Source organism: Tupaia chinensis, unplaced genomic scaffold, assembly GCF_000334495.1.
Source record: "Tupaia chinensis unplaced genomic scaffold, TupChi_1.0 Scaffold000161_1, whole genome shotgun sequence".
Taxonomy (NCBI): domain Eukaryota; kingdom Metazoa; phylum Chordata; class Mammalia; order Scandentia; family Tupaiidae; genus Tupaia; species Tupaia belangeri.
The window spans coordinates 937,438-961,201 of NW_006159632.1; the positions used below are offsets into that span (position 1 = coordinate 937,438).

Here is a 23,764-nt window from a genome sequence, read left to right on the forward strand (position 1 = left end):
CGCCCGCCCGCCCTCGGTGCCCGCTCGGCCTTCCCGTGTCCGACGCCGCCATGCGACTCTGCAAATAGTCCCTACCTAACGTGCAATGCCGCTTTCACACGGGGAGTGCCCACAAACTATTTGAAGTCCCTCACATATGTAAAAATAGAAGCAAATGACTTTAAGAGCAATGCTGCTCCTTCTGGTCTGCCCGTGAGCCCGAGACACGCGGTGTGACCGCGGCAGGTGGGAAGGGCAGCGCGGGCCCTACCGTGGACGCCTGCATCAGGTAGTCGTAGTCATCCCGGCCGTCAGCAAGGACGTCTTCAGTGAGTCTCGCCGAGTGGCTCGCGCTGTAATCTGGCTTCGTTCTTCTGAGCAAAAACCTGAAATGTGGGAGAGGACTAGGTGAGCAGCAAACCCTCAAATGCGAGGAGCCAGGGACGGCCTGCAGCTGCAGTTCTGCTCGGGGCTGCTGTGTATCAGGGAGCCTGGCCGTCCCTGTGGCATCTAGTAGAGAGGTCCAGGACCCACTAACCAGACGTCCTCCAAGGCCCGGGGTGGCCTGCAGTCAGTCAGCGGCCTGCCGACCGGAACTGCCAGCACCACGGCAACCCCGACACCCCAAGTCCGAGCAGGGGGGACGCTGAGACAGACGGCTTCAAGACGACCTGGAGAGACGTCACGGCCCTAACGACCGAGATGCCCTCCGGGCTGTCCTGTGCCCTGAAGAAGTGATCCTTCACACAGGACGGGGGAGGAGGGACAGCTGAGCACTGGACGCGCCTCCCTCTCCTGCCCCACAGCCACTCGGCATGTGAAACCGTGCGGCCTGCGTAGTGACCTTTGCCTCAGACGAGAGGGCTTCTCCTGCGCACAGTCCTTGTGGTTGTTGACCTCCAGCTTGGCGGCATCTCTGTCCTTGTCCGCACGGTCAGACGCCAGGTGACCGTGAGCCGTCTTCATTAGGACCTCGAAGTCAGAGTCTGCGTCATAGTCCTCCAGGTCGTTCTTGGGCCCAAAGAGCCCAGTGCCAGGCAGCCCCCCAACCACAGTCTTGGAGAAGACCTCGGCACACTCGATGGGCATGCTCAGGCGATAAAACATGATGTCAGGGCTGCTGTTCTGGGAGCCAAAGGACTTCTGGGTGACCTTCAGACACGGGGAGCTGTCCACAGTACCATCGATCCTGGTCACCTGGGGGCCAAGAAGCAGCAGTTGACACTGGCGCCGCATCACCCCCGCCCGGCTCAGGACGAGCAGTGCTCACGGGGGCTCCAGGGCACACACGTGGCTGTCACATGGCGACAGCTTGCAAGGGCCAGCTAAACAGAGCACCGTGTCAGACAGGACCGTGGAGCTCTGCTTCTAGTAAGGAGCGCCGTGGCGGCTCTGCTACGGCCGCAGAGGCAGTTACTCGCAGCCTGGCAAGCTCCTCAGGGTGCCCACCCGGAGGCTGGGCCCTCACTGAGCCCCCACGGCTTCGCAACAGAACAGGGTCCCTGCGGGGAGGGTGCATAACTGCCCGAGCAGGATGAAGCACGCAGGCGCCTTCCCCGGCCTGGGAGACAGCTGGCACGCGGGAGCAGAGGCTGACCTCAATATGCTCGTGGTTCGAGGGGACTTGGAGGAACTGAGGCAGCCGCTTGCTCAGCCACATGGTGACGTCCCTGTTGGTGTTGACAGCGAAGGGCTCGTAGCCCTCCTGTAAGCCGCAGACGGTGAAGTACTTGAGGGTGCTGACGTCCTTCCCGAAGTTCATCCTGCCCACCTGGCCCACGCCGAGGCTGCACACAGGTATGAAGCCTGCGGAGGAGACCACAGCTCAGGCCCGCAAGCCCAAGACCCGTCAGCACACAGGACTCACCTCCCGGGCAACCACCACAGTGCACACAGAGAACGTACGTGGTCCACACCAGCGCGGCGAAGACGGATCTGACCTCGGCATCATAGCTCCGCCGCTGAGGGCCCTGCCCGCGGCCCTGCCCTCGTCCGACCTGCCCGCACCTTCACTGCCACACGCAGCCCAGGACACGCAGCCCAGCATGGGTGCCGGCATGGCGGTCCCTTGCTCAGGCAACGTCCCCCCCTCACATGCGTGGGCAGGCAGTGGGTCCTTCAGCCACACGCCCTGTCCGGCGAGCAACTAGTTCAGACAGCAAACCCGGTCTGAGCTGCGGCTGTCACGCCCGCCTCAGTGAGAGAAGGTGGCAGCCCACGCTCACGGGGTTTCTGGCACTGAGAGCTGCCTTTGCTATTGAAGAAAGCGTCACTGTTTCTACAGAATGAATGAGGTCTGCTATGGGGAGAAGAGCAGACCGGCAGACACGAATCGGGCAGACTCCGTGTGTATGTGACAGCAAGGAGCGTCAGGCACCAGGGCTGGAACTCAAACCCCAGCCAGCCACGTGGGCTCCAGCTCCAATACCCAGCACTCAACCACTGCCCCATCTTCTTCCTGTGACCGGCCAGAAGACGCAGACACAAGAACACACCATCTGAAGGGTGTCCAAACATCCCAGAGTGCTGGGCCTGCTCACGCTTTCTGTTCCTTTTTATGTCTCTTAATTCAGCACATCTTCAATTAATACGTATTTTATTATGGAACCAAATATAATTTATAATTTAAAATTGTTTAAGTTGATTTATTCATTCTTCCATGAGCAAGAGAGGTGGAGTCAGAGACAGAGACACGGGCATCTCCAACACAGCGCCACTACAGCCCCTCCTCGGGCATCTCAGGCATCTCCAACACAGCCCCCCTACAGCCCCTCCTCGGGCATCTCCAACACAGCCCCGCTACAACATACCCATCCCGGCCGGCCCAGGCCACGGACACGCAGGGACACGGAGCAGACAGGGAGTCTCTGGACGCAAATGCAGGTCTTTCCTTGTGGGTCAGTCACTCAGCACCACGCTCTTACCTCTCTGCTGCCATCTGGCCCTAAAATAGCTTTTATTTAAAAATCTTATTGAAGGGGCCAGCAGATGGCATAATGGTTACATCACTGGACTCCTAACGAGTCAAGCACGGTTTGAGACCCAGACCCGGTGGCTTAAACTCACACCAGGCGCGTGTGCATGCATACCCAAGATCCGGAGAGGAGAATGGAGAAGGGATTGCGGCGTGGCCATCCCCCCTGGGGGGGGGTGATTTTTCACTTTCTGTCTTTCTGTCTCTCTGTCTTTCTGGTTAGCGCACATGCCTATAGCAAAAACCTCTCCAAAAAATTTTTTTAAAAATAAAAATCTTATTGCATAATGTCAGATCTACCTATATTGATTAGCTCTTATAAATTTCTCTACAAGAAAGAGAAACTTGTGCATATAAAATGCTCAAGTCAACATACCAGGGACAGTCAGACAGGCCTGCCCTGTTCTCCCACTTTCTAAGGCCTGAGCGGCCCAAATAAAAAGTTAATTTAAAATAATTAATTATATTTAAAATGCTTTATGCCTTCAAATAACATTTTTTTAATGTTAAATTAAAAAGAGAGGCAATGGAAAGTTATTTTTTAAAACACCTAAATTCTTTAAATAGAAGGAAAATGCAATTAAAAAGTTTACAATTTAATTGTTTTAGTGTTTACAGTTAAACATTTAGAGCCAGCCAGTGGCACAATGGTTAAGGTGGCTGGATCTCACTTGGCCAACTGGCAGCTTGAAAGACATGCCAGGCACATCTGTGTGTGTGCCCAAATCCCGAGAGGAAAAGCCGAGGAGAGGGGGGCCGTGCAGCACCTGGAGGTGCGAACTCACTTTCCCTCTCTCTGTCCCTCTGTCTCTCTGGTGAGCACACGTGCTCTATAGCAAAATAAATTAAACAAAAACAAAACTTTCTGAAGTTTTTTTTTTTTTTATGAGTAGTGGGAATATATAAATTTTTGCCATTTTTTGTAACCTTTGTATTTTCCAAATACGTGACAAAGATGTTCCTCGTACGGCATGTAACTAATCTCAGGCTTTTTTTTCTTGAGTATGTGGCAGTGACCCCAGTGGGTGGTGTCCCACTGAAACTTTGCTATTTTGGTCCCTTATAAAAAGTAGAGTTACGCGAGGACATCCCCAGGTAGAATCTCCTGTTTTTCTCATCTTCATTTAAATGAAATAGAGTGCAGTGAAATGTAAATGATACTCTGACTTCTGAAATTCCAGCCTCGCCATTCAGTCAGCATGTTCATGTCCTGCACCAGCAGGAGGGCACACGCTGAGAGGCAGGACCAGATGAGGGTCTGAGCGACCCGGGGACGTGGGGGCACAACGCAGGCTGGGGTTGGGGCCATGACTCAAGGGGGCAGAGCAGGTCACAGACAGCAGCTTCCCGAAGGGTGCGATTCCAACGTCAATGTCTAAAGAGGGACCCCGTGTGCAAGTGGCCAGGAACAGATAAAGATCGTCTAGGGTCACACCTACAGGGACATGTGCAGAGACAGGCCTGAGGTGTGGGGACGTGCTGAGTGAACACCACCACTCCCGTGGGCTGTGGCAGGACCTTGCAGCTTGTCCTTTCCTTGACCCTCACCACAGGCTGAGCAGAGGATAGAATTTGTTAGGGGCCTTTCAACAGACAACTCTGATGAGGTTCAGGAAACATCCGGACCCCAGTTAGCAAAGTCCGGTGCCCGCCCAGCGTCTGTGAGATGCCTTAGCCTTCTCGGTGTGGTGGCGCCTGCCCTATGGCGAGGTTCTTGAGCCTCCTCAACACCCCTTTTATGTTTTAAAGACGTATCCTCCCACACCTGCAGCAGCTTCTCTCCACTAGAGAGGAAGTGTAATGGATTTCTCCTTGATGGGATTATCGCCAAGGATATGCCCGGCCCAGGATGCCCAAGCCCGTATGGATTAGTTACCTGCTTCTATTGTCTGTAACATGGAAATGCCTCTGTGGAATGTCATGGAATACACGTATGTAGTGTCACTTTGCCCTGTAAGTAACGCCGCAGTTTGTCTGGGCGGCACACGCTGCTCGGGCTGCTCAGGCTCAAGCGCCTGTGTCCGCTGTACTCTGTCTGTCTGTCTGTCTGTCTCTTTCTGCTTCCTCCTAGCTCGAGCCGCGCCCGGGGCAGACGCCAAGACACACCAATGTAAATGCCTACTTGGGGACAGGAGAAGGAAGGGTGACACTGGCCTACTGTGTGCAGATGAAAGACCCCCTTCCCCACGGAGCACTAAGATGAAGTCTGCTCTTCCAGGCGAGGAGACAGCTGAGATGTCATTGGGCAGGTTGGCTTTAAGGTCCCTCGGCCTGTCGGGTACCGGAACGTGGGACAAGGAGGCCAAGAGGGAAAGTAAGAGGAGACTGTCACGCCAGACCCCTGCTCTCAATTCCGGGGGCCTCTAGGATTGTAAGAAGCAGGGCAAGATGATCTTCAATGCGCCCTTTGGGATTTTTCAATATATCTTATTTTATTCTGATTTCTCTTACACTTCTATATTTCAATCACTATGTATCACTTGGCTGGTAAACTGAATTTCCCAACATGAACACGCAGCACACCAGCTCAGTCAGGGACGCTGTACACATTCCCATCAACAAGTGAACACGAATACACATCACACCAGTGCAGTCGGGGATGCTGTACGCATTCCCATCAACACAAATACGCATCACACCAGTGCAGTCAGGGGCGATGTACGTGTTCCCATCAACAGGCAAACATGAACACGCATCACACCAGTGCAGTCGGGGACAATGCACACACTCCCATCAACAGGCAAAGATGAACACGCATCACACCAGTGCAGTCGGGGACAATGCACACACTCCCATCAACAGGCAAAGATGAACACGCATCACACCAGTGCAGTCGGGGACAATGCACACACTCCCATCAACAGGCAAAGATGAACACGCATCACACCAGTGCAGTCGGGGATGCTGCACATGTTCCCATCAACAGGCAATGGCCCGTTTCTGGGTCCCCTACGCATCTCGCCTCTCTATTTTTCTAGTTGCTTTCTTTCCTCAGACTCCCCCCTTCTCCCATCTTCTCCTCACACTGTATCCGGCATCCATACCCATTTTCCATGCTTATATACCCTCCAACCCTCCAGTTTCAGCTAGCGAGTGCAGACAGGCCACCACTCTAAGTCACCCAAGGACCGAGAAGCCTGGGCTCTCCCCCCACAGGAGCCGCCTCTGCCTGTTTGTAACAGGTCATTCTCGGTAACAAGTCCCTCTCTCACTCTGTGTCACGATAGCAGGGTGTAGAGTGATACAGGGACAGGGTCACGGTGAAGTCAACAGGTGACTGTGCGGGATGGTACCACATGGAAAACCCCTCTCTGGATAGGCCACACCTGTCCAGCAAATTGTCTATCTGCCACGATATTTCAGATGAGGGTACAAAGGGTGTGGTAAGTATAAACCACACAGTTCTGCACCCACATCAGTGTAGACTACACAGCTGTGCGCCCACATTGGTATAGACCACACAGCTGTACACTCACATCGGTGTAGACCACACAGTTCTGCACCCACATCGGGGTGGACCACACAGCCCTACGCCCACGTCGGGGTGGACCACACAGCCCTACGCCCACGTCGGGGTGGACCACACAGCCCTATCCCCACGTCGGGGTGGACCACACAGCCCTACGCCCACAACAGCAAAGCTAGGAAAAGCCGTCTCACAGAGTAACTGTAGAAATGAAGTGGGACATGGCTTTATTGTACCAGTAGATTCCTGATCAGGACCGCTCCCCTCTGAGACGGCGTCCAGGGAAGGACGGAGAGTTGTTCACTGTCTCCCCAAAGTTCATGTGTTGGAGATGGTGGTGATGGGATTAAGAGGGTGAGAGCATGGAGCCAGCAGGTGGCAGAGTGGTTAAAGTGCTGGACTCACACATGGCCAACTGTGGTTCTGGTCCCAGACCTGGCGGCCTGAAACTCACACAGGGCACATGTACATGCATGCCCCAAATCGAGAGGAGAACGGAGAAGAAAGGACTGCGGTGTGGCCATCCCCCTCAGGGAAGTAATTTCTCACTCTCTCTCTGTGTCTCTCTAGTGAGTGCATGTACCCTATAGTAAAAATCTCTGTCCAAAAAAAAAGAGGCAAAACCTCACCCCGATAATGGTGTGAAGGGCGGGGCTCTGGGAGGTAATGAGGACTAGGGGTGAGGGTGGGCCCCGAACACACGGATTCCTGCCCTCCACCACGTAACGCAGCCGGGCCCTCACCCATATGGCCCTGGACCCAGCCCTTCAAACCATGAGCAGAATAAACCTCTTTTCTTATAAACTAGCTGGTTTCTGGCATTTTCTGTCAGAAATCCTAGAATGGCCACAACAGGAGGCACAGGAGGCACTCTGGCATGTGTGGGCCACTGGGCGGCTCCTGCGCCGCGGACGGCTGAGGAGCCCAGGGGAGACGGGCTGTCACCCTGCGGGCCGCCCAGACACGTGTGCTGCTGGTAGGGAGGCTGCCCTGGTGGCCAGCCCAGCGTCTGTGTGGGAGAGCACAGCCCCGCCCAGGGCCACGCTGTCACCACAGAGGTACCCAAGCCAGGAGTCGTACAGTGCAGACATGGCTTGTCTTCACAGCTCATGTCCTGGAGATGGGGCGCGCAGACCCAGGCCCGCAGAGCCTAGCAGAAGCACTGAGAGGGGGCTCTCTGCTGGGGCAGGCAGAAGGGATGGAGGGGACAGCCCTTGCCCTCTGCTGGGGCACGCAGCTCTCCTGAGAATGAAGCTCCACTCGCGAGGCTCCATCAGGGCCCACGTGAGGCCACAGATCTTCTCACAGGATGGTTCCCTCCGCAGTGCAATGCCCCCAGGCCTCCCCGGACACCACGAAGGAGCGTGGTCCCCCGATGCCTCCATGTGGCACCCATGCGGCCACGCCCCAACATGCACGTTTCTGCAGGACCCCACAAGCTCTGGGGACAGACCGCTGCCCACACCCTAGCTGTCAGGGGCCACCTCTGGGACCTCCATCCCTACCCCTTCGCTGGGATCGTTCGAAGGCCACACACCTGCTTACAGACCTCCCGGGTCCTCCCTAAGGCTCTCGACTGCAGAGACAGGGCCATGGGCTCTTCAGAACCCTTGCCCACGACACCCACCACCCACTGTGCTGACTGGGTGTCCCTCATAAGCTCTGCTCCAGGGCCCGCCGCTCACACCACAGGCCCCAGCCCATCACAGGAGCCTGCGCTGCACCCTCCCGGTCGCCGCCTCTCCCCTCGAACCTGAAAACCGACGTTCTCATATTGTCCTTAACTGCGTGGTCAAACTACATGTTTACATCTTGTTCGTATCTCCTACAGAAGTGGGAACGTGTGGCATGTCACCGTCTCCGCCTCACATTTGCTGCTGCAGCAAGTTACTAGGAACGTGGTGGCTTCCACAGAGAAGGCCTCGGTCTACGTTCTGAGGGTCAGGAGTCCAACATGGGGTACCCAGGCTGAAGTCAGTGTCCACAGAGTCGAGCTCCTCTGAGGATCTGGGCTCTGGGAGGGCCCGTGTCCTGCCTTCTCTGGAGATGCCTGAAAGCTCTGGCCAGCCTCCACTCTGCTGCTTTCCTCGCCTCTCTCCCGGTCTCCTCCTGTCTCACACCCTCCCCTCCGTGCTCCTTGCAGAGGCCCTGCTGACTACGCTGGGGCTGCCGGACGGCCCATCTCGACCAGCACCTCAGTCCCGTTGGCAAGTCTTTCTCCGTGGACGCAGCACAGCCACGAGTCCCAGAGAGCAGCTGTGAACAAAGTGGGGACATCATCCTGCCACCATGGCTTTCTTGGGGACCTGCTTCCTTCCCTGAAATAGTCACACTGTTACAGTCCACTGCGGCACCTGGTGCACTCGTCCTACCCTGCAAGAGTGCATTTCTGGCATGGCACTGAGACACGGTGGCACTGAGACACGGTGGCACCGAGACACGGCGCTGAGACACGGTGACACTGAGGATACAGTGGCATTGAGACGCAGTGACAATGAGACGAGGTGGCCTGAGGACTTGGTGGTGCTGAGACACGGTGGCACCGAGGACTGGGCTCCTCACCCTTCCCTGCACACCTCCTGCAGAGACACCTGGATGTCTGAGAAGCTGGAGGAGGTCTTTGGGCTGGGCGAGACACTCCATCCACAGCCCGGCAGTGTCCCCAGCATGGGCCTCTGCCCGGGGCAGCTCCCCCTCGTGGCTCGGCTATCCCGGGGGCTGCGAAGGACTACCAGCAGGACGGATCGCGCTCCCACCACAAGTGTGACCAGCCTCGTGGCCGTGGGAGGGCTTCCGTGGATGCCTACTCACGCCTTCCCATCACTTTCCTTACTGGCTCTGCCTGTGCTCCGCAGCACGACACCCCTACTGCCTCTGCACACGGTGTTTGGGGACAGTGGTCAGTGGTCACAGCTGCTGAAAAGCCACTAAGCCAACACGTACGGCACTTAACCGAGGCAACAGGCTGGCGAAGCTCTGAGACGGTGACAGTCACGGGCCATTAAACACACCCAAGGGGACATCTCAGATCTCAGACCACACGCACAAGCAGAGTCACGATCGCCCCACAGACACACACACGTCCATGGTGCAATTCTACATGCTCTACTACACACCGTCCCCACGCACACACCAGGCAGCCTTCTGCAGGGGCTGCTCCAGGTTGGCACCGTCCCAGGGAGCGACACTCGCATCTGTAGGTCCAGGTCCCTGGGAACAGGCTGTTCTGACGACCCAGTTCTTCCCTGAATTTAATCTCCATGACCGAGCGGCGCTCGGCGGCCCCCACACAGGAAGGACAGTATTGCTGACAGACACCTCCCCGGAAGTGGCAGCACACTGTCTTCCTGCACAAGCTGCTCTGGGGCTATCTGGGGCTGGCCGGCGTGCGCGCTGCCTGCACTGTGGCCCGCAGAGCTTCCTGCAGTTCTGTGTGTTGGCACGTGTCCCCTGGGCGGAAGGGCAGCTGGCATGCCGACCTGCCCTGGCCAGCCTTTCTACCTGCAGGGGACAGGACTTCCTTCCCGGTCTCCTTGGTGTGGGCAGGTGGCCCCTCCCTTTCCGCCAGGGCACGAATGGAAGCCGTGAGCAGCTGAGAGGCTGAGAGTTCTCAGTGACAGGTGACCACTGCACATGTCAGGCTGTGCAAAGCTGTCCTGCCCACCCCCTAAAGTCACCGCACCCGGCCGAGCAGCACAGCCCACGTTCCTGACCCAGCAGCTCCAGGGCACCCTGCATTTCCGCCTCGCCCCCAGCTCACTCACCCTGAGGCGAAGACGCATGGGAAGGGCAGGGCAGTATACTCACCGTCCCTGACGTCGAAGTCCTTGAACGCCAGCTCAGAGCCAGAGTCGTCGAGCAGGACCTCGCCGTTGAGCGTGAACACCGCGGTGTGCTCATCCATGTCGACCATGCAGCCCACCACGTCTCCCGCCTGCCACGGGCGCCCATAGTGTTCACTGCCCTGGTGCCACCGCTGAGCCTGTGCGGGACAGAGCGTCAGGGCCACCCGCTCTCCCGGCCACGCGCTGGGCTGCGGCGGAGGACTTCGGGCGATGCAGCCGGCCAAGGCCGAGCACACAGGGCCGCCTGAAGCGCTGGCCCGAGTGACCCGGCAGAGGGCCCGCCGCCATCTGGGAGGCTCATGGGAACCACTCAGGGACCGCAGCGCTTTTAGGGCCGAACAAACTCGAACGTTGATTCCATTTCCCACAAACTTTGTGAAGTCCCCACGTATTCATGAATCTGGAAAAAACCCACCTGCTATTTTGTGATGTTGCGCATCTACTACTTTAAAAGCTTAACCTCACGAACTTTCCATTAAATAGAAACCAGGGAATGTTTCCCAGGTAGGGCTGTCTCCCTACTCCTGCAAATGCAAGGACCGTGAGCCAGCGGCCAAGCTGGCCCCGTCACTGAGGGGGACATGCTGTCATCGACTTCAGAATAAAATTCCCACCCAACAACCGCACTGACAGTTGAACGACACGGGAAGCTGGGAGCATTTCAGTCGTGTGCTAAAATCAAAAACGCTTCCAGTCAAACGGAAAATGTGAAACCGTCTGGGGGATAACAAGCCACAAACAGTGCTGAGGGCAGGCTTTCCTTGCGCACCTAAATGACATCTCGCACTGTGAGTCTATTTGAAACTCAGGTTTGGTAAATCCGACTTTTGAGTCCACGGCCTGTCCACTGAATTGCGGTCCCAAGTTAGCTACGACGCTGTGACTTGTGCTCGAGCACCCTCGCTGCGAGGCGGTGGGGACGGACGCAGTCGGATTCTTCTCCCAGACGCGGCTTTCACAGATGTCGCTAATTCTGTCCTCCACGTCTGGAGCCCAGGCAGCAGCACGCACTGTGGTGGGCCCTCCAGCCCATGCCTGCCTAGCCTGACTGGAGGAGGTTGGGCGCCCCGACTCGCCTCATCCCACCTGACCTTCGGGGAGAGGCCAACACTCCTCTGTTCTTCCACATTTTGAAGTTTAGGTGAAGTTTTCTACTTTTTTTTTTTTTTTTTGGAGAGGTTTTTGCTATAGGGCGCGTGTGCTCTCCAGACAGGCAGAGAGACAGAGAGACATAAAGCGAGAAATCACCCCCCAGGGGGATGGTCACACCGCGATCCCTTCTCCTCTGTTCTCCTTTTGGGATCTTGGGCACACACGCACACGTGCCCAGCGTGAGTTTTAAGCCACTAGGTCCGGGACGCAAACCGCGGTCAACTACGTGGGAGTCCAGCGACATAGTCATTACGCTAACTGCTGGTCCCGTGAAGTTTTCTACTTTTGACCAAGATTAAGTGTTAAGGGCCAGCTCTGTGGCACAGGGGGGTACTGCTCAAGCAAAGCCGGGCTCCACACGGTGACCGTGGCCAGGCCCTGGCCTGGGGGCCCGAGCACACCCACACGTGCACACACACCCAGGGCCATTTCTCCCTGCACGGGACTGCGGTCGGCCACACGTCTCTCCCCCACATCTCGAAGCTTCCGGGTAACGTGGAGAAGCGGGGACTGGCAGGTGAGTTGACGGGTCTCCGTGGTGGGCAAGGGCTTGGGGACCGTGGGGGTGAAGGCCCGACCGGGACGGCTGTAAGCCCAGCTGCTGGGCCTGGTGACCACCAGGAGGAAGACTGAGGGCAGGTGGGCCCTCTGGGGGCTGGTGGTGCACTCACCTTGAGGCCGTCAAAAGCGAAGGCCTGCTCGTCCGAGCCCAGCTCCCGGTCCGGCTGGCAGCCCGGCCTGCTCCAGCCCACACGCATGTCCCCGGCAGTGACGGCCTCGAACTCGAAGTACCAGCGGCCCGCCTTCACCGCGTAGGTCTTCTCGGCCCGGAAGATCCGGAACCTCTCCCCTGTACCACTGCTCACCTCGGCTCGGGGGGCTGTGAAGGAGGGGACAGGCGGTCACCGGGAGGGAGGTGGGCCACAGGCCCGAGTGCTCCAAGCAGGAGTGACAGTCATGTGGAGACAGGGGAGGCTGCGAGCCAGGAGAAGCCCCAAGGAAGTCTGGGCGTGCCCCGCGGCACTGAGCCTCTGGCCCACAGCCTGCTGCAACCTGCAGTGGCCGCTGCTGTCTGGGGTGGGGCCGCATCAGGGTCGGACCATGCAGAGGGACGGCATCCGAGGGAATGTCACAGGGGACTGAGCGAGCCAGAGCGAAGCCCTGCACTGGGGTCAGGGTGGCCACGAGGAGCCAAGCCCTTGGGGGGACGAGGGTCACTCAGCTAAGATCTGGGTTAGATCAGGAGGAGGGGACTCAGCGACCATGGGCCAGTGCAGGGTTGGGGCTGCCCCAGGCAGCGGCCGCCCTCCTGTCCTGCCTCAGGCAGGTCCCACCGTTCCCCTTTACCATCCGGCAAGACCAGGTCAATGACAGGCGGTCAGTATCGGCTTAACGGCTGACTGGGCAAGACCAAATGGGGACTGAGAACTAATCCGGGAGGCTCCACAGGGCGCCGGTCAGGGCACGGCCGGGCTACACGTCAGCGGGGTTGGCCGACGCAGGCGGCGAGCAGAACTGGGCTGCAGCCGGCGGGACCCCGCACGCGCTCTTCGCTGATGGCCGGGGTGGGGGGGCGCACAGCTGGCACCACCTGCGGCTCACCTCCAAGGCCAGGCCTTGGCTCCGAACCAGAGGAAAACACCTCATGGTGAAGGGTAAAACACTCCCAAGGCTGTAGCTGCGTATGCCTGGAGTGGCGGGGTAGTAAACCACTCCCCGAGAAAACACTGTCAGTGCTTCTGCTACTCAGCGCGGTCACCGCCATTGAAAACGAGTCCTCACTGCTACAACACTAAACGGTAATAACAGCAGCACAAACAGAAGAGTCCAATTTTCGCTCTGTATTTCCTCAACAAACATACTGGTCTATTCCTTTCTTAAATCGCAGTTGAGAATCTCCCAAAATGAATCCAAGGGACAGAGCAGTGGGCTCGAGCCGTACACGTCTGGAGACTATTTTGGGGAAAGGACAAAGTTCCCCGTAGCACCTTCCCTCCAGTAAGGCAGGCGTTTGCAAATAAAACCTTACACTGTATTCTAGAATTTACTGGCAGGAGTCAATGCCCAGTTTTCTAAACACAGAACATGCAGATGTTAGGAAAACCACTGAAAATCACGGCTTCTCCCCCGTACTGTCTTCACAAGAGGCACGGGCGCTCACGCAGCGCACACGCTAACGTTGGCCAAAACACGAGCATTTGGAAAGCAAATTTGGGTATGAAAATATAATTTCTTCAAAAGCGTCTATGCCATACCCACGTGCCTGGTAGGGAAGGTCACATCATGGAAGCGTGTGACCTCACAGCTTCGATGAACAAGGTCACGACTGACGTGGGGACACGTGGAGGTGCATCCACTGTGTGGGTTACTGTTCCTTAATACTCAGACTAGGAGAAACACCGGATGTAGGCCTCTAACAAGCCACCTCAGGGTTAGGGACAAAGTCCATAAAAGGTGCCAGCTCCTGTCAGGCCTGCAGGGGCACATACACCAGGCCTCTCCCTCGGTGCCAAGGATCCCCGAGCCGGCGCCCAGCTGTGCGTCATGGCATCGGCCACCAGAGGGAAGTCAAGCCTAAGCCTGCCAGACAGTGCCAGGAAGGTGGCCCGGCCGGCCCGGACACTCCCAGGTGTCTAGAACCCTTTGCGTGTCCTTACACAAAGCACTGAAAAGTCCAGCCATCCCTTACCCTCCCAGCATTATTTTAAATAAAGCAACTCAAACATTCAGAAAGTCTCGGAAGGACTGTGAGTAAATTCCATTTTCAAACGTTTTAATATATGGTTGAGACCAATACTGCAAAGATCCTACCACTCAAACACTGATTTCTTATTTAATCTGGAATATGTAAGCATTCTGCTGACAAATGGGGAATCAATTACAGCCCTGCTTCATGGCACAGGATTAGAGTCAATGACATCAAACTTCGTATGCCCTTCACTTCCTGCTGCTGGGACGGCAGCGCTGCTCCATGGAGTACTCCCCTTGCAGCAGCCCGGGCCTGCTCCCTCTACACCAGACTCGCATTCCCGCGTCCTCCTTCAGGGAAGCAGCTTTCCTGGGCTCCCAGTGGGTCTCCACCTCCAGCCCTCACTGTGGTCGCTCTGCTCCTGGCCTTCTGCACAGACCCACCGGACCCGCTGTCCAGACAGTCTGCCTGGCCCTGCCCTTCCTCCTCCACGCCCTGCGGCTCGCCCCACACACCCTAACTTCGCAGACCGTCCCTCGGCGGGGCGTCCTCACTCTGAGCAACTGCTGAACTTTGGCTCCTGTTGGCATTGCGCCCAGGAGAGTTTCTGCACTGACTGCTCCCATTGCGACATCCATCTTGTGTTTTCCCCAGACCTCTCCACCAGGTGGGTGTGCTGCCAGCCCCAACAGAGCTGCAGCCAGACACACGCACAACCTCGCTTCTCCGGTGGGACTGCCACACCGGCTCAGTCAGCCGAGACCGCACCTTGTCGGGCCCATGTCAGTATCACTGTCTGCCCGCCGCTGTCCCTTCCAGCTCCACTGGCTCCTGCACAAGCTCACTCTCACACCCGCCATCCTTCCTTCCCCTTTCTCACCGACGTGACTTTCCACGGCTTCTGCCCCACTGCCCTTTCCTTCCTGCTCAGTCCACCCCAACCTGCCATTCACTGTCTTCGTTCTGAGCATCCACACCTGTTCTGCAGAGCTGGCCGGAGTACACGCGTGCACACATGTGCACACACACGGCAGACAGGCCCCATGACCCCGTCTCCACCTTACACGCTGCTCCTGCTCCTCTGGGACCCCCGCAGCGCTCGCGGCCATCGCTCACGGCCTGCCCTCGTCCTGCCCCACACAGCAGCTGTCGCCTATCCTCCTGCTGAGGGGCTGGTGTCCAAGACAAGGCAGAGCAAGAGTCCCTGCCAGCCCTGCGCTTGAAGTCGTTGCGGACACAGGCGAAAACAGGCCTGGCCAACGTTTCTGAGCCCTGGGCATGAACTGAAGCTGCCAGGAGCATTATCTGACTGAGATGAGCAAATGCCAGGGGCCGTGGGCTCCCTCCTGCAGCTCCACTCCCAGGTTCTGTGGTGCTGGTGTCGTAGCACCCCCCACCCCGCCCCACGAGAACTAGCTTCCCAGAAGTCCCCTGAGCAGCACCAGGAATGGGCAGGTCCTGGACATTGTCCCTATTTACCTTCTGGACTCCCTAGAAAGGCCCATTTGCAAGACCTGCCTTCAGTCCCCAGCTTCCTATGCTCTGGACAAACTGCCTTCTCCACGGAGACACCGCTGAGAACTGTCGGAGGCACGGGACCAGGCCTTCCTTGAGACGGCAGCAGAGCCTGCCACCAGCCGGACGTCCTCGAGGAAGGGCTGGACAGCGGCATCCTAGCAGGCAGCGGAGAGCCCAGCTTGTCCTGGGCTCCAGAAGGTCCTGCTGGTGCCCAGGGCCGTGTGCGCCTGGGACAGACCCCCGGCCTACAGCCCTCAGCCCGGCAGCCCTCGACCTCTGCACCATCAGGCAGGGAAGCAAAGGTGGGCCGTGACGCCCACCTGGGGATGAAGGCCTGCCCTGGCACATGGCACCCACCTCGGCAAGACTAAGAGACAAACTGTCCCAGACACTGAAGGACACCCTGTTCCAGCACTTGCTGGCCACTGAGCTAACAGAACAGAGACCCCAGGGCCACCCACGAACGTGCTGCCACCTCTCTGACCACCATGGCAGCGAGGGCCCACTGCAGCCTGGCCTCTCCGAGCTGCAAACGCCGTCCAGAGGCATGGCCTCAGCTGCCCGGAGTGCATAAGCTCAGCCTTCTGAGTCCCACCTAGCTCTACCTGCTCCGGGCTCTTAAACTATTCGTGAAGATGCTGCTGTGCTCCACGGAGAAGTCGGGCTCCGTGTGGCGGCTCACCGTGGATGAACCCAGCACAGCGGGGAACTGCTCCCGCACTGCGGCCTCCCCGGCGCTTGCCCTGAGGGCCTCACTCGGGAGGCCAGCTGCCCCGGGAAGGCGCCGAGCGTCGCTGTGATGAGGTCTGTGTGGAAGGTGGCGTCCATCTGGCATGCCCATCTGGCAGCGTCCCCTGCCAACAGGCAGAGAGGCCCAGTCCTCGGGCCCTCGGCCTTAGCCTCCCACTCTCCACCCTCAGATGACATAGCCCAAGAGCCATCTCAAAAGACCGTGTCTCAGAGCCCGACTGGCCACTCGCGAACTCCCGGCCCACAGAAACTGCGAGGTCACAAACGCCGCGTGTTATGCCGGGAAGTTCTGGGGTGCTGACTCAGCCTCCATGCCTTGGCAAGTAAGCTCAGAGCAGAGCACCGCCTTCCAGTCTAACGCCTGTCTACACCGCCTTCCAGTCTAACGCCTGTCTACACCGAGGGCGACCTGCAGGCAAACACTGCCCTATTCACCGCAAATCTCCAGGGCTAGGCACAGGACCAAAACCAAGTAGAAAGGAGTATCTCACATGTGGAGGCGGGATAGAGTCCAACATGGTTTTCTAAGTAAAAGTCCTTGTCTTTCTGGTTGAAATTCCCATGAAAGGAGGTAGCCCGGGAAGCCTCTCCACGTCATCTGCAAGGCGCTCGGAGCTGAAAGGAGTCAAGGGCGGTGGGGAACCAGGCTTCACCACGGGGCCGTCCGGGCCCAGTGTCTCCACGCAGGGAGCATCCGAGCGTGCCAGGGCCTGGCTGCCGCCCTCGAGCACCATCTCTGAAACGTAGCCAGCGTCTGCCGTTGGTCCTGGGAGTCCACACTTCCTCGGCGGGAGGAGTGGAATGCCCTCATGTCCACATACCTTCCTGAAAGCACCGTGAGCCGTCCGAGCTGGGGTGCTCTCTTCTTCCATCCCCGCCCGTCCCCGTCCGTCCCCACCTGACTCCAGCCCCGAGTGGGACTGCCATGGGCAGCAGTCTCCCTTTGTGCTTTCTAATGGGCACCGCGAGAGCAGCGTGCGTTGAGAACCCCCGTGAACACGCACTAAGCGACTTCCGAAACGGTAGAGGTGACACAGGGCGGGGGGGCAGGTAGCTGTGTAGTCGCAGGCTCCAGATGCTCCGAGTGCAAGCACGCAGGTGGAAGGGGACAAGACCACAGGGCAGCGGTGGCTGATGTGCCAGGCGGTAAGGCCGTTTCTGGCTCTCTCCCAGTACAACCGCATGAGGATCATCTTTAGACCGGAAACAGACCATCTCTCCTGCCTAACAACAGGTGGCGACGAACAAACTGAAAGGCATGGGAAGTTAGGGGATGGAGAATTCTATGACTGTTACACTCAACTTACGCAGCAGGGGAGCTGAACCAAGCCTTTTTAAAACCTGTGGAAACACTGTGGGAGTGCTGCGGCACTGCTCTGCAGCGCAGGGGTGACCCCCTGTTCCAGAGGAGCAGGACACAACATGGCACCCGTGGTTTGAATCCGGGCCATTCAGGCTACAACACGCCAGGTGCCCAAGACCCAATGGGTTGGATGAGGGGAAGCTGGAACCACAGCATGACCAGGGTCTCCGGATGGCGCCTCTTCCCCTCACCCCTCCCCCACCCCCCACACACATGTACATGTGTTCTATCATGAATAAAGGGGGGAAAGAAGTATAAGGAATAGGTCATTTCAAAAAGGGCTTGTGAAATGGGGTGTCTTATAGTCAACACTGTTCTGAATTCTTTACCAGCTCACTAAGTCAAGAAGCAAAAGAAGCCATGGCAGTTACAAAGGAAGGAGTCTGTACACCTTGTGATGCATAAAGAGAACTCTATGAAATTTACAAATAATAGTAATCGGAACCGATAGTCTGACCACAGGATACAAGATCAATATACGGGTGTTAATTATATATCTAACATTCACAATGTGCAACTAGAAAATGAATAAAATTCAAATTAATTTCATTCTCAGTCTTATAAAACACCAGATAAACCTAACAAACGATGTGCAAGAGCTCTCTGAAACCACAAAACAATGGTGTGATAGACTTAAAAGGGCGATGTGGGTGGAGGGTCGCACTGTGTCCCTGAACTTTCGGCTCAATGTTATTGAAACGGCAATTCTCCACAGATTGCTCTATAAGTTTAAATGAAATCCTATCAAACCAAATCGACAAGTTGAGTCTCATATATGTATAAATGCAAAGGAAAAAGAAGATCAAAGAAATGCTTTTTTAAAGGAGTAAGAAGTTGGAGGACTTATCCAACCTGGCTTCACAATTTAGTGTAAGGTGGCAGACATAAAGACAGTGTAGTATGAGCTTAGGACAGACATACAGATCATGGCTAGAACACACAGCCCAGAGTGCACGCATTCACATATACAGATCATGGCTAGAACACACAGCCCAGAGTGCACGCATTCACATATACGGATCATGGCTAGAACACACAGCCCAGAGTGCACGCCTTCACAAATTCGGATCTTGGCTAAAACACACAGCCCAGAGTGCACGCATTCACATATACGGATCATGGCTAGAACACACAGCCCAGAGTGCACGCATTCACATATACGGATCATGGCTAGAACACACAGCCCAGAGTGCACGCATTCAGATATACGGATCATGGCTAGAACACACAGCCCAGAGTGCACGCATTCACATATACAGATCATGGCTAGAACACACAGCCCAGAGTGCACGCATTCACATATACGGATCATGGCTAGAACACACAGCCCAGAGTGCACGCATTCACATTCAGTCAACTGATCTTGACAAAGACGCCAAGGCAACTTAACTTGGAAAGGTCAGTTATTCCAGCAAATGTGCTGGGGCAGTCGACTATCCCTCGGGACTTCCTGTCGTTATTGTTGTTGCTGGGTTTTTGCCAGAGAATGCATGTGCTGACCAGAGAGAGTGAGAGAGAGTCAGTGAAAGGAAAAGTGAGAAATCAGCCACTAGGGGGAGAAGGCCACGCTGCAACCCCTTCTCCTCCATTCTCCTCTCGGGATTCTGGGCACGCACGCACACGCACCCGGTGTAATTCTCAAGCAGCTGGATGCAGGGCGCTAAATCACAGTCCACGACATGGGAGTCCTGTGGGGAGCAGCCAGTTCAAGTCCTGGACCTGGTGGCTTGCTTTCTCACTTTCTCTCTCTCTGTCTGTCTTTGGTGAACACACATGCCCTATAGCAAAAACTTAACACCTTGTGATGCATAAAGAGAACTCTATGAAATTTACAAATAATAGTAATCGGAACCGATAGTCTGACCACAGGATACAAGATCAATATACGGGTGTTAATTATATATCTAACATTCACAATGTGCAACTAGAAAATGAATAAAATTCAAATTAATTTCATTCTCAGTCTTATAAAACACCAGATAAACCTAACAAACGATGTGCAAGAGCTCTCTGAAACCACAAAACAATGGTGTGATAGACTTAAAAGGGCGATGTGGGTGGAGGGTCGCACTGTGTCCCTGAACTTTCGGCTCAATGTTATTGAAACGGCAATTCTCCACAGATTGCTCTATAAGTTTAAATGAAATCCTATCAAACCAAATCGACAAGTTGAGTCTCATATATGTATAAATGCAAAGGAAAAAGAAGATCAAAGAAATGCTTTTTTAAAGGAGTAAGAAGTTGGAGGACTTATCCAACCTGGCTTCACAATTTAGTGTAAGGTGGCAGACATAAAGACAGTGTAGTATGAGCTTAGGACAGACATACAGATCATGGCTAGAACACACAGCCCAGAGTGCACGCATTCACATATACAGATCATGGCTAGAACACACAGCCCAGAGTGCACGCATTCACATATACGGATCATGGCTAGAACACACAGCCCAGAGTGCACGCATTCACATTCAGTCAACTGATCTTGACAAAGACGCCAAGGCAACTTAACTTGGAAAGGTCAGTTATTCCAGCAAATGTGCTGGGGCAGTCGACTATCCCTCGGGACTTCCTGTCGTTATTGTTGTTGCTGGGTTTTTGCCAGAGAATGCATGTGCTGACCAGAGAGAGTGAGAGAGAGTCAGTGAAAGGAAAAGTGAGAAATCAGCCACTAGGGGGAGAAGGCCACGCTGCAACCCCTTCTCCTCCATTCTCCTCTCGGGATTCTGGGCACGCACGCACACGCACCCGGTGTAATTCTCAAGCAGCTGGATGCAGGGCGCTAAATCACAGTCCACGACATGGGAGTCCTGTGGGGAGCAGCCATCTGAACAAACATGGTGACCTTCAGACATATGCAGAGACGCCATTCACGAGCTTCACTCGCATAGCAGTGAACTAAACTGCTGGTACTGCAAAGCAGTGGCTGTCTAAGGAAGCCACAAGTGTTTATCAGAATCAGCCCAAAAAGATCAGAGAAATCCCATGGCGCCAGTCATTCTTGCACCATCTGAGCAACATCTGAGAACAACTGGCTTTCCATTCCATTTCCTGCTCCATTTCCTGCCCTGTGTAACAATAAACCTGAGACTCACGTGAGGTCACAGCCTTCTCCATCAGAGAAGTCAGGCCCTCGCTTTTCTGTACTTGCATGTCTTTTTGTTTGTGTGTGTGTGTGTGTGTGTGTGTGTGTTTACTCCTGACCCACAGAACCCACACTCAGAAATCGTGTTCTGCTGAGCGGGTCCCAGCAGAGTCCGGTGCCTTAACTGCTGCACTACCATCTCGACTTTAAGCTCTATCATGCACAAAAATTGACTCAAATTGGAACTAAGTGTAAAAAAAAAAATAAAACCCTACAAGAATACATGAGAAAATCTGATTTTTACACAGCAAAGATTTCTTAGACTATAAAACATATGACTATAAAGGGGGAAAAACAGAAGTGGATTTTAAAATTAAGAATGTGTGCTCAGCCCAGTCTGTGGCATGTTAATTAAAACAACTAGATCCCAAATAGCTGACTATGTGGGTCAAATCTCTGACCCAGTGACTCGAAAAACACACTGGGCACACATGCGTTATGTGCCCAAAATCCCGAAGGGAGCGATGGAGAAGGGACTGCGGCGTGGACATGCCCTGGAGGGGCAGCCGGTCTCACTTTCTCCTCTCTCCTTCCTCTCATCTCTCTCTACCAAGCACACACGCCCTCTGACAAATTTTTAAAAAATAATACATACTCTTTGACAGACGTCATTTGGGGCCAGTTGGTGACATGGTGGTAAAGGCAGCTGGGTCCCACAGAGCTTGCCACATGGTCTGAGTCCCAGATCTTACTAAAAACATATTAGTATATGTCCATTTATGCCCAGAATCCCGAGAGCAGGAGGGACTACAGCCTGGCCACCCTCTTTGGAGGGGTGCGCATTCTCTCTCTCTCTCTCATGCACATACGCACACAAATGCACACACATACAGCAAGTTGGAAACACAAACAAAAATCCAATGGATTGACTACTATAGTTGTGCTTTCTCTAAGAGAAGAGGAAGCCTAAGTCCACCAGACCTGCAGGAATGTTTGAGCAGCCTTGTTTGCAGCAGCCCCAGACTGGAATTGGCCAAAAGGAAACACACTGTGGTTTACTGTAGTGCACGCAATGTTCCTGCCACAGGGCGCAAAGTGGGCAAACAAATGATGGTGCGTGTTACATGACCATGAAATCATTATGCTGTAAAAAAGAAGCCAGATAGATACCAAAAAAATGTATATTACAACACTTAGGTCATGTGAAGTACAAGAGGCAAAGTCAGTCTGCGATGACAAATTTAGGAAGTGGCTGCTTTGGGGGGGGGTGCAAAGAAACCTTCTGGGACAGAGAAAAGTTTGGGCATGTTGTTATGGGTGGTGGTCTGTTGGAATTTCTCCAGCTGAGCACTGTCCTGCTCGTGGCACTGTGTGTGAACGATGCTGCACTTAAAAAAACAATTCGATCTGAGGGCCCTTCCCAACCAGGCAGTCACAGAACTCATCCTGCCAGCTATTTCTGGACACAGAAGCCTGTTGTGGTCCACTGCCTTCTGGGCAGCAACATGGACGCAGGCCCTTGGAGACAGGGATGTCCTTGCACCACACGCCCAGCCATGGCTGGCTCAGAGAGCATGCCACAGAGCCGACCTCAGGACCAACGACACTTCACACGTGATGATAAAAGCTCTTGTGCCCACGTGAGCAGCTTATCTCATCTGCAATAAATAGGAGGGCCTGGTGACCCCCCTCAGCTGTTGAGATGCCAGCTATTCAGAGGACGAGATGCCCGGGGCGCATGGTGCTGGGCCCACGCCTCCACTCCACGAACGGGGGCACTCGGCCCTGAGTCCTGGACCCGCACCTGTAGTGAGCATGATCCTCACAGAAACTTCTGAGGGGAAGTAACAGTAATGGCCAAGTCTTAGAAACAGCCCCTGCATGGAGGAGGGATCTCTAAAAAGATTGAGGAAAATGTATATTATGAAAAAACTATGCATGGATTTCAAAATTGTTCGTACCAATAAACTCATTCCTTTTTTTTTTTTTTTTCCTTTTTTTGGAGAGGTTTTCGCTATAGGGTGCGTGTGCTCGCCAGACAGATAGAGAGAGACAGAGAGACAGAAAGCGAGAAATCACCCCCCAGGGGAGATGGCCACACCACAATCCCTTCTCCTCCACTCTCCTTTCGGGATCTTGGGCACACACACACACGCGCCCGGCGTGAGACAATAAACTCATTCTTTAATACTGGTTTCCAATGACCTTCTAAAGCTCCCTGCATAAACACGGTGTAAGGATAGCTATTACTAGTACTTTAGGGCATGTGGGCTCACCCTGATGTACAGAGCCCACACTGAGAATACTGGCCATTAGAGGAGCCTCAAGGTGCTTTTTTTTAACTTCCTGTCAGAAATATAGGCACTGGCGTCTGCAGGTGGTGTCGTGGTTAAGGCACTGGACTCCCATGTGGTTGAAAACAATTCAAGCCCTAGACCCCAGCAGCTTAAAAGCCCATGCCAGGTGCGTGTGCAGGTGTGTGTGCCCAAAATCCTGAGAGGAGAATAGAAAGGGGCAATCCCCCCTGGGGTGATCACTCCCTTTCTGTCTAGCTCTTCAGCGAGTGCACGCATCCTATGACAAAAATGCTACATGTGCCACGGTAAAACACAGTCTGTTTGCCAGTTTTAAGATATGGGTGTGAATACTCACTCGAATCTCAGGAGCAAAGGAGTAAAACGTCAATCACTTTAAAGCACCGTCTTTCTAGCTCAGTAAGGGAATTACAGCCTTTCCAGGACCTTTAAAAAGCCACTTAGCCCACTGTACTTTTTGGGTGCCCAGTCTGACACGCCTCCCTGGATGTGAACATCACCTGACAAATGGGTGCAGTGAGGCCGGGAGAGGGGCAGCAGCTCCCAGGGCAGGTGCACCCCAGGGCCCTGGGAGGGCCGGGAGTGGGGCAGCAGCTCCCAGGGCAGGTGCACCCCAGGGTCCTGGGAGGGC

General features: G+C 55.1%; 1 protein-coding gene across 1 annotated transcript in view; it reads right to left on the reverse strand.

Moving 5' to 3' along the window:
* Window positions 1–23,764, reverse strand: part of RYR2 (ryanodine receptor 2) — a gene marked incomplete in the record, with an annotated part of 234,621 nt that overhangs the window by 174,026 nt on the left and 36,831 nt on the right. The window contains 5 exon segments of the mRNA XM_027770831.1: window positions 251–365; window positions 824–1,176; window positions 1,577–1,785; window positions 10,227–10,401; window positions 12,088–12,296. Coding sequence (XP_027626632.1) covers window positions 251–365; window positions 824–1,176; window positions 1,577–1,785; window positions 10,227–10,401; window positions 12,088–12,296 — 1,061 coding nt within the window.